This window comes from Hesperophylax consimilis, chromosome 13 (assembly GCF_061612785.1).
Source record: "Hesperophylax consimilis isolate HC1 chromosome 13, BYU_Hcon_1.0, whole genome shotgun sequence".
NCBI classification, from domain to species: Eukaryota; Metazoa; Arthropoda; class Insecta; order Trichoptera; family Limnephilidae; genus Hesperophylax; species Hesperophylax consimilis.
This window is the reverse complement of record NC_142848.1, coordinates 4,008,305-4,019,904: the sequence shown is the minus strand read 5'-3', so window position 1 is coordinate 4,019,904 and position 11,600 is coordinate 4,008,305. Positions and strand designations below refer to the sequence as shown.

At 34.3% G+C, this 11,600-nt stretch overlaps 1 protein-coding gene across 1 annotated transcript; it reads right to left on the bottom strand.

Annotated features, from left to right (window-relative positions):
• Positions 1-5,846: 5,846 nt before the first annotated feature.
• On the bottom strand, positions 5,847-10,372 carry LOC149418328 (uncharacterized). Its single transcript, XM_089639094.1, has 2 exons — positions 10,182-10,372; positions 5,847-7,462 (listed from the first exon to the last, which is right to left on the bottom strand). The coding sequence occupies exons 1-2, from the start codon at positions 10,370-10,372 to the stop codon at positions 7,273-7,275; spliced, it is 381 nt and encodes a 126-aa protein (XP_089495220.1). The 3' UTR covers positions 5,847-7,272.
• Positions 10,373-11,600: the final 1,228 nt, after the last annotated feature.

The window sequence follows — 11,600 nt, the reverse complement described above, 5'->3', positions numbered from 1 at the left end:
ATCCACATTGAAAAAATCTCCTGATAAAAAATACATGACGCCAACGGGACTCGAACCCGTGTCCATTCGATTTCCGGTCGAAAGCTCTAACCACTGAGCTATGGGGGCTTATTTCTTACCCGAGAAAATATTCAATATATGCTAGTGTTTCATTCAACAATTACTGCTTTTTACATTTTTTCACCTGAGAACAACCAACTTTATTTTTATATGAGAAAGGCATTGTAAGTGCTAAATCTCTCACTAGATGGCGTTGATACAAATTGTATACATTTTTTTTTTAGGTGAAATACTTGGACTTGTCAAATATTATTTATTATTTTTTTTGATAAGTTAATGTTTTTAAAGACAAGATTTTATTTATGCATAGCACAAAGGATAACAATTATTTTTATAAGCAATAATTGTTCGCCTGAAACACTCATCCACATTGAAAAAATCTCCTGATAAAAAATACATGACGCCAGAGTCCCGTTGGCGTCATGTATTTTTTATCAGGAGATTTTTTCAATGTGGATGAGTGTTTCAGGCGAACAATTATTGCTTATAAAAATAATTGTTATCCTTTGTGCTATGCATAAATAAAATCTTGTCTTTAAAAACATTAACTTATCAAAAAAAAATAATAGTTTAGTTTTAATCTAAATATGTATAAATTGCTTAATTAACCTAAACTAAGAACCACATAACCTTCTTAGTTATAGTTGCGCATTTCTTAAATAAAGATATATTATTTTGTGCATGTAAATAATTTTTTCTTGTAGTAATTGTTGAAACAAAGTGTAATTTCCATTATCCGTGCGTAAAAGTGCGGCATTTAGGTAAATAATTACCATGTATGACTGTAAATAAAAGTGCTGTGTACATCTATTATTGTATAATCTTATACATCAGGAAAGCGTTGATAAGGCTATGTAAAATAAATTATCAAATCAATAATTTTCATACAATAACTATTTTTAATTAATTATTTTTTACATAATTATTAAATTTTGTTAATTTCTTAAAATTCATAAACAATTGATCATTCTCATTTAATTATTAAATTGTTTATAAGTTAGGTGGGGCCAACTTGTACGTGGAAAATAGGTTAAATTGAAAATTTAAGTAATCAAAAATATTAATTTCGGTTGTACACATGTCTTGGATAATTCTGGTTCAATGATCTCGAATTTAATTTATATTTAAGTGTCATTTTCAAAATTGGAACAGATTGTGTGAAAAATTGAGATGAACGATAGATAATATAATATTTAACAGAAAATGATTTAAATTTTTAATATTTGAACTGATTTGTCAAGAATTCAAACTATACCGTGATTTTTCACAGGTCTGAGCTAAAGTATTATAATATCAAACGAAATGAGTAGGGGAGGGACCTCAGACATATGAATATTAATAGACTAGAACCTAAAGGTGAGGGGTAAAACCATCAGTTGCGGGACACAGAGGGTAAAGCTGACTATGATTCGTCAATAAATCAATCTGACAGTATATAGGCATCTCGCATTATAATATCACCATTTAGTTCTTAAAAGTAAAATCTGTTTTTGAATGAATAGACATTTTTACATGGGAGCACAAATTACTCGCCACGTTATGAACAAATTTGCGAAGTCCAAATTCGCCAAAGTAAATTTCTTCTATTAGTCGAATATTTTGTTGACGTATTTAGTTAAGACACTTTTATAAATGTTCATAATTTACTTCCCAGCAACCAACCATGAGCACACTTGAGAATCGCTACATTCGACCAATGTTGGAGGGTTGTCACAACCGCTCTGTTCCTATTAATAATAAAATAATGAAATTTTTAAGAAAATATATAACATTTCACTTTTAAGAAGATAATAGAAATGTAAAACAACTAAAAAAACAAATGAAATTATATACACACAGCTTTTACCAGCGATTCTTAAGAGTATTTGGAGTAAAAATTTGGACATCATTTTGCCGTCCGATGACACTTTTTCAATTAAAAACAAAAAACATGATTTTCTATCACACATCGCCACTCGGTATAACCTAGCGCATTACGTGATATGCACTCCTTCTCGTTCCAGCAGTACCGTACATACGAAACAAGCGCGTACCTAACACGTGATCCGTTGCGACGTGTGATAGTATGATCCAAAGATAATATCTGATTGGTGGCGACGTGCGATAGAAAAATATAATATTTTTAATTTTAATAGATAAAAAAATATCATCGGACAGCAAAATGTCACATACATTTTTCATTCCAAACATGCTCACTGTATCTACATTTTACTTCCAAACATACCAATTTTTCACAATTGATAACCAACCATTTATCCTATATTAAGTGTTGTTTATGAGTTGTGTAAAATTCAAAACTCGTTTAGTAATAACGCCATTAAAGTGGAATAAATTTAAAAATGATTTGTTTATTATCCTTTATTAATACGACGGAGTTCCAAATGATACTATATGTATTTTATCAAAGCGCAAAAGGCGAAGGCACATCCCTGATTCTTGTGCACGGCTTTGTGTTTCGCATCCATCGCGTGATAGTATATGTTTCTAAAACTGATCCATATTATACGATGTGAATAAGCTTAAAACAAAGTAAAATAATGCTTACCTATGGAATGTAATACGACAATTGGGTTAATTCTCTTTTTCACTTCTATTTTTACAAGTTTTCATAGCGCAAGCCACCATTTTGCCGTGTTATTTCGTAAAATGAACTCGACCATAGCTTGACGCTAGTTCGCACAAGAATGATGACGTCACATTCTCAAGATTCACGGGAGGTCATACGCGAGCCCAGCCGGCTCCAATGGAACCGGTATGGGGAGTGGGAATAATACGCTTTTAATCACTTAGGGCAGGTCTACTAATATTCATATGTCTATGGGAGGGACTGAATTTTTGATAAAACTATTTATGCTTTTTTTTACCACTGAACAGAAAATTCATTAAAAGAATGTAATCTATACCGATTTGAAAGAAAACTTTTGTCATTTCGACTCCTAGGCCCCAGACAGGTCATAGAAATTGATTATCGGTTCAAGAAAGATTTTTTAATTGATTGATTCCAATAATTTTTTATTTAACCTGTCGTCCTACAATAATTTGACCCTACCTAGGTTAAATGCGATTTGTAAAAATGTTACATTAAATAAAAGTTGTAAATAAAGTAATATAATGTAATGTAATAATAGAATATGTAGATATTTATGTTGTAAATATTATTGGTAACCCAGTACAAAATACTATAATATATGATACATATTTTTGGTAAAAATGGAGAAATAAATAATACATAATCCAAAAATATTACTGGGTAAAAAATACATTCGATACATGTTCTTGAATCTTTGATTTATACAGCTTGGCATAATATCTATGGTTAATTTATCGATTTCGTAGATTTGAAATAATATCTGTGATTTATTTATCTAATTTGCAGATTTTAAATAATATCTATGGTTTTGATAAGTAATTAGTTCCTCTATTGGCCACGTGCATTACTATGAGTTAACTATGTCAAGCTGTATCTACATGAATTTTCTTTTTACAAGACCATAGAAAAAAATGTAATTACAAGAACAAATTTTGTACTTTTGACTGTAAATGATTAAGGCCTGGTTTTTCAACACTAACTTAATCCTGGATTGGATAAGTAGAATCTGACTGCAATTTTATGTCAACCATTATGCTAAGATTGAAGTGTTTCAAACTCCGTCAAGTTGACGGATCAGCACTTTTTGACATTTGAACGGTCTCCGTTAAATGCCAGTTCTCGGCTCGTTTCAGCTATTGATCAAAATGTAATCAGCTTGCAAACATAGCCCATTATGTTTTTTTGTTGTTTGTTTTTGGGGTGTTATACCGTGTTGCGCTAACTCCTTCTTTAGTCAACGTTTCGGACAGCATTGCAGTGTCCATCATCAGGGCAGATGTGTAATAGTGTATGTAGATATGTAATAGCCCATTATGGTTTTTTTGTTGCATTAGCATCACACAGGAGGACATCTTTATGATGCTGGATGGATGTGGGATGCTGTGTGGAGGTTTTTTTTAAATGAAATTAAGGAGAGGAAGTTCTGGAAAGGAAAAAGGAATGAGGGGTTGGTAGGAATCTTTCGGCAGATGCATCGACCGCCAAGACCAGAAAACCTTCACCCCATGAACCCGGGCACCCTTGCTATGTCATCAAACATAGCAAACCTGTTAGGGTGACCTATGGCAGGGGTGTTGGTTGTCTAATTAATGGTTCCCGGGGCGTGGGTACCCATACTCGTCTCTCAAATTTGTCAGCTGATCACAATTTAAAAAAAATTGTGGCGAGAAGCAGCGTTTAACGGGGACTGTTCAATGTCAAAAAATCGAAATGGCGCTGATTATCGATCAAATAGACTATGCGCTGATGGATTAAGGGCTGTACTGATTGTTAAGCCGTGCTTTCCAAAGTTGGCGAAAAACTAGGTTAATATGTCCCAGAGAGAGGAAGAAAGGTCATACGTCATCATTATGGTACCTTCTGTCTTTTTCGTTTTCGTACAATACGTGTGATGCTATGTATCAACAGGAGAAAGAAATGCCCGTGCCACACCTCATGGGAAAGGAACTAAGTAAACGAAACGCCACCTGCGGTTGCTTGGTTCCTTTCCCAAAATTCGTGGTTCGGCTGTCGTTTTTTTCTCCCGTTTGTACGCACCCTTACTCACAACCACTCTCTGGGACTGCTACATGAATGTTTAATAATTAAAAATAAAACTCTCTTATGTTATTTATTCCTGTAATGTAAATTATAAATAAAGAAGTGTCTTTAAACTGTAATATTAGCATATAGGTTTTACACTCCTTTTTGAGTTAAATCATTTTTTTCATATAGAGGCCTTACATCATGTTTTCGGGAGTAAAATTGTACTTTGTAAATATTTAATTTTTTTTAAATTTACCGATCTCAAAATTCACTTCTGGAAAGCCAATTCTATCATACACCAGTTTGGAGAGAGCGGTATTAGCACATGCGGATTCCCTCGAGAGGTTGCGAGGGTTCGAAAATAAATTATTTTTTTATAGACTGCTTCTGTTCTCTCCAAATCTGAACTGCACTCTCATTATATTACTTCTGGTATTAAGTGTATTAATATAATCCCCTCCTATTTCCTTTATATTATAATATATCCCACATTGTACAATGCAGCAATAGTTATAACAGATAAATTAATAATAATAATAGTGTATATTGTTCATGACCTGTACAGTGAATCTTTAATAAATGTTCGTTTTTTTATAAATAAAAATCGTTATTTTCATTTTACCCCATGTATATGTAATATGTTTATTATCTATACATGGTGTCCCAAAAACAGTGTCAAGTGAAAGTCCAGAGGTAGGGCACCCTAGGGCTACCCAAATCAACTTCATGGATGTTCTGCGATTCTTTGTAGTTTTCGAGTAATGATTTTTTTTCGAATTTTTTTATGAAACGTTGACTTACAAGAGATTATTTGTCACAAAAACATGAATTATTGAGATACATGCTTGATTTTTTTTCTAATTAAATTAATAGTATGTCTTGTAGACACAAAAACAGTTGGGGACAGCCCACAAATGTTTTTTGTGTTGCAAGACATATAAAAAATCAAGCTTGTATCTCAATAATTCGTGTCTCTGTGACCAATAATCTCTTGTAAGTCAAGGTTTTACAAAAAAATATGAAAATAATCATTACTTTAAAACTACAAAAAATCTCCCTAGGGGTGTTCTGCCTCTGGACTTCCGCTTGACACTATTTTTTGTGACACCTGTATTCAAATTTAACTAGCTGGCATATAAAAGGAAAAAATAAATAAACTCCAATGGGAAGATAAAGTTTTATTTCAATGCAATGGGGTAAGCACTCGTCACAAAATTTCCAAAAAGGCAGAAAATCATAACTTTATTATGTTTTTAACCTCATTCAATGGAAGCTAGTGGTCACGTCTTGATCCCAGTTTAACCCTATTTAATGGAAGCCAGTGGTCATGTCTTGATCTCAGTTTAACCCCATTCAATGGAAGCTAGTGGTCATGTCTTGATCTCAGTTTATTTCCACAGCCACACATATAAAGCATATAGCAGTTCTGCATATCAAAGTCAAATACTGTAAAATCTTTTATATTTTATAAAGGAACAATGAAAAATGTGTAAGGTAATTGCCACATTAATCTATACGCATCATGGCTTGCCTATTTCAGCATATCGCTCGCCATACACTACCAATGGGGAATATATGGCGAGCGATATGCTGAAATAGGCCAAACCACGAGAATATAGCGTGGTCTGTCACAGAATTAAAACTGAGGAAAATGCTCAAGTGAGGAAATGGAAAATGTATGGAAAAATGTATTGAATTATCAAGTAATAACTCAAAAAAACTTAAAAAACTCTTTTTTGTTATTTTATGCTGAAAATTCCCATTTTTTTCCCATACATTCCTGCAAGTATTTAAAATTCAATATTTTTCTTAGTTTTACATAATTTCCAGTTTTACACAACATTTAGAAAATTCAACTCTCATTTTACACGCTGTTGAAATTTTGCCGCGCAATTATCCCAACCTAAAAAGCTAGTTTCTTTACTTTAAACTGGATATAGGCATAGACACTTAACTTTTTCTGCCAAAGTCAACATTCCATATATATAAAACTATCATTTAGGGAGAAGTCTACAAGAGGGGCCAAGTACATATACTTATAACTTTTTGAATATATTACATTATTTACTTTAAATTAAATTTCCCGCGTAAATTGACATCGCGGCGTCCGGTATACCTGACCGTAAATTTAGATTTACGACATAACATTTTAAAACAATACAATACTTTTCTACGTTTTTTAATATTTCTTAAAAACTTGTACTTTTTTGAATTGCTAGTCTAGCATAATAGCTTTAAATACCTGCCCCTGTCAGATTCGAAAATAAACCTAGGTAGGTACCTACGCAATTATAAACATAAATGAAATGGTGACCGGAAATATTCAATACAATGACAATTCAACACACCTTTAAAAAGTGATAGTCATGAAAAGTGAACAAAAACTACGCTACACGTTAGGATTATAGGTATCACTTTTTAAAGGTGTCTTAAATTTCCATTGTTTTGAGATATCATGGAACCGGTTAGGTTAGGTGTGTTGTGTGTTTGTTCTTTTATGCTTCACTTTTCTTCAATGTTATTATTTTTTTACTATTCTGATTCGTCATGGAACTGAACAGAACATAAAAAAAGTATGAAGCAATATAGTTTCAGTCCTAGGAGTTGCATATGGTGGGTTTGGTCCCAGCGGGCTCCCGGTAGTGGTTTGGGTCTCGGCCAACCCCGTTGTCCCGGTAGAAGGACTGGCGAACAATCTGCACGCGAGGGTAGCGCCGGCCCCCCGTGCGGCCAGCCTTGTGCAGCTCCCAGCCGTACACCCAGCTGGAGCACTCCGGGAAGTAGAACCTGGAGTAGAAAAGATAGACGATGCAATTAAAAAAAAAATAAACTATATGACATCTCACAAAAGAACGCCCCTGTCTGTACAGTGTAAAGGCAGGGTACTACGTCGCCACCTGGTTGGGCAGCGTTGTGAGGTGAAATTATTGTAGTTTGTGATTTGTGCTATGTTGGTTGATTTCTTTTACAGAGGTTTTACGATAGATTGCCCGGGGTCCTGCCAAAGGGACCTTGAGTACTTCCAGAAGGAATAAAATTTCTTTCTCTTTCCATACTGCATAGAAATAAGTTGCAAAGCTTGACGAACCTTCGGTGGTAAGCGATGGCGCTCAAGTATACACTCAACTGGAAGTAGTGCCGGCTGAGATAACATTATTTGACTGTTTACCTACTGTGTGGATAGGTTGGGATAGGCTGGGAGAAAAATTACATAACATATTTCTTATTACTACTTACTTGAGGCACAGACTGTATCAAGTGATAAAAATGCAACATTGTAGGTACAGCCGTCACGAACACAGCTGATCAAATTTGTTAATCATCAATAAAATTATGTTTTATGCATTAAGTTATATATAAACAGAGTCGACATTCCTTGCAATATCAGTGTGAAATATTGTTCCCGTGCTGGAAGTAGAAAGGGGGGTGTGGTGGCTGTCGATGACGCCTGAATCCTTCCGACCGCGAACGAGTCGAAGCCGCGCAAAAGCTTCACGAGATAATGGTAAAACCCCAGGTACTTACCTATGAAAGGTTATACCATTGCTTTCCCTATATTTTCCAGTACCACTTGTACAATATCTCAGCGTGCATGTCGCCATTTTGAAGTTATCTCCGGAGACTTGTGCCCGGCGAACGGTTGTAACCGACCGATGACCGATAGCGTCGCCCATACTTAGAACGCCAAAGCTGGCTCTATCTATATACATCAATGGTTTTATCATGGTTTCATGGAAAGTGTTAATAATACATTTAAAATGAAGTAAGTAATGATATTTTTACTATTACACAAAACTGTTTAACGTTGTGTTTGTCAAAAACATGCTAAATGACCTAATTGCCAATATTTCTAATAAGTAGGATTTGTGGGAATAACATCATTCTAACGGGGTAGATGCAAGGCTTGGGTTGGAACTTAGAAATAGGAGCAGTCCGCTATATGGCGCCGAATTTGCTCATAACTCAGATTGTTTTTCTAAAACCACGCTTCACAAAAATACAAATCATTCAAATATTACAGTGATCATTCACCTAGGCGACTACTGGCTTTGACAAGGATCGCTAAAATTTCCCTATTTTCAGCACACCGCACCTACATAGTTAACTGAACATACCTATCTAACTTATTATTGTTTAATATGAATGTTAAAAATCTGCGCATTCCATTGCTGTTGATAATTTTACTGAAAATAATATGTTTTCAGCTGTTTTTTGTAATCATCTTACGTAAAAACGAGTGCAGCGGACTTTGACAAATTACTATTTGCAGTCATAAGTACACAATGGTGCATTTTTTACTCCCAGCTAGGCTTTTACATAAATAATAAGAACAGAATAGCTTCCCTTTTCATGGGGTTCCATGATAACTCCTCAAAAGGACAATTCAACACACCTATAAAAAGTGCTATAATGTTATGAAAAGTGATGAGATACACGGTGAACGGACAAACAATAATAAACTTGAATGAAAAATGGCTTAAAAAACATAATATATTCACGTCGATCAACAAACGCTGATTCTGAATATATAAGTTTTATTATAATTATACGTAGAATTAATAAATTGTCATTTGATAATGATTAAAACCTTAAGGGACTGTCCCCTGTAACTGGTCGGCGGGATCTGAACTTACACTGCTACCTCTCATTGGTCAGCCTGCCGCATGCATTAAGAATGCGGATAATTTAGTGCAAAGCACACGGTTCACCACTGCGGTATACAAATAATTTCAAAAGGATTCTTGTTTTTTGTAAATCTTGCTGAATATTTAAATTAGGTGTGTTGAATTGTCATTTTGATGAGTTATCCGGTCACCACCTTATGGACATCTATAGCATGCTACTAAATTTGGAACAATGTCATTAAACCTTTTAACAGAACACAAAATAAAATAGAAACTAAAACAAATACTACAAGAAAAATGACTAAAACTACATCACTTCTTATTAGTAATACTTATATCATCGTCAGCAGTCCGTGAAGTTCAACAATTCTGCCAAATTCGAGACAAATAACAACTTTTAAACGGTGATGCACCTGTAAAATTATTTGGAATCGGTTCCACTGACAATAACACTCCTTTTGCAGATGGCGATTAGGTTTAAATTCCTGCTGAACACCAGCCGCCGGTTTTGATTTATGCAAGAGAGAAATATCGCAGAAAACGTGTGTTTTATTTTATTTTTTGATGTTAAGGCATAAATATTTAAATGTTTTACAATTGTTTTCCGAAGAACTTAATTTGCCACATTTTACCATAAAACCATAACCGAAAAGTGGTTGGTAAGTAGGAAATTACTAACTTTAATCAGGCATGATTTATTTTTCTGGAACTATAAAAAGAGTTCTCAGAAAAATGCTCAATTATTTCAAAGGCCAAGATGTGTTCTACTCGCAGTAATTAATTAAAGTATCTAAGCGATCAAATTTTAAAACCAAAACACATGATTTTGCATTATTTCTTAGTGCTTGTCCATGGAGAGATTTTTAGAAATGGAATCTTACTTGTCTTCCGGATTCATCTTGAAACGTTTCCTCAGGTAGTTCTTGCGCCCCTCTCCGATGGTGCTGCTGTAAAGCAAGTTCCTTTGTTCTGGTTCAATCGGCTTCAAAGTGACATACTGCTCGTGTTTGGCCAGCTCCCAGAGAGGTATCATTCGTTTTTCAGGCTTTCTAAATACTTTCAAGTCACTCATTTCCTAAAAATTATACATATTTTTTTATAGAATCTATCAAAAAAATGCCAGTCACGAAATAAACAGCGGGCAAACATGACAAAATATGCAGCATTGCAGCAGACTTTTGAATTTTGTACCAATTTTTTTTTATTTCCAACCTCGAAATGTTTTACACTTAGGTACCAAAATATTGCTATTTCATTAAGAATCTCTTCAAATTATTTGTAATCCGGTTATAAACGGGATGCAGACCTTTAACGAATGAATTGATAGGTTTTCTAATAAATTTTCAGTAAAACACGAATTAGTTACACAGTTATCGCGATGTCGGAACACCTGTTCATAAAAATTCAAATATTTTCGTCAGCATTTCGTCATTGTATATTATTAGGACGAACGCAGGTGAATGAACACGAGTTCCGATATATTATTAATGTATTAAAAGGTTATTAGGAAACGGTCTGCAATCCTGTTTTTAGTTTTGTTCCCCGCAGACGAGAGACTATAGTTGCGGAGACAGTTGCGGGCATAATAATTCATTACGGTATATGGAGTTGTCGCCATGGAGGTGCGTATACCAGAGACGTTTTGGTTGCGGCTGCCGGCAACCGCAATTTTCTCAGTGGCTGAACGATTATATTATCTAAGTCTATTAAGACTGTTCCGAATTCAAATTTTACCCATATTTCCTCCAGGTACTTACTACACATACATAAGTGATAATTTAATGTTTTTGTTTTTATATTATGAAATAGTCTCTCGTGTGCGCACTCAATTTGAAGATGGCGACTGCAACGAATTAGTTGCCGCAACTAAAGTCTCTTGTTTGCGGGAGCCCTTACTTGGAGATTCTGATTATTCGGCTCTGTCCTATCTGCATGTACCTTCAGGGATCATTAATTAAGTATTTTATCATGGGGGTAGGTATAATACTGCCAGAATGAAGTCATAAGTGACGACATAGTTACAGTATCTTCAGTCTTTATCGTTTTCATATAAAACTTGCGAGAAGGAAGAGGACAATCGTTGATGACGTAAATATGACCTCTTTCTGGGACTTCTATATGTATAGCGAATTTTCCCTAAACTGGATATAGACGGAAGATAAAATATGTTAGTATGCAGTGTCGATATAATTGACCTTTCTATTTATTCCATAAATTATTTTGGTAAAGTTGTGGAATTCCAGATCTTTAAAAAACAACACATGATTTCAACTGAAATATCTAATGGAGACAACTATTTA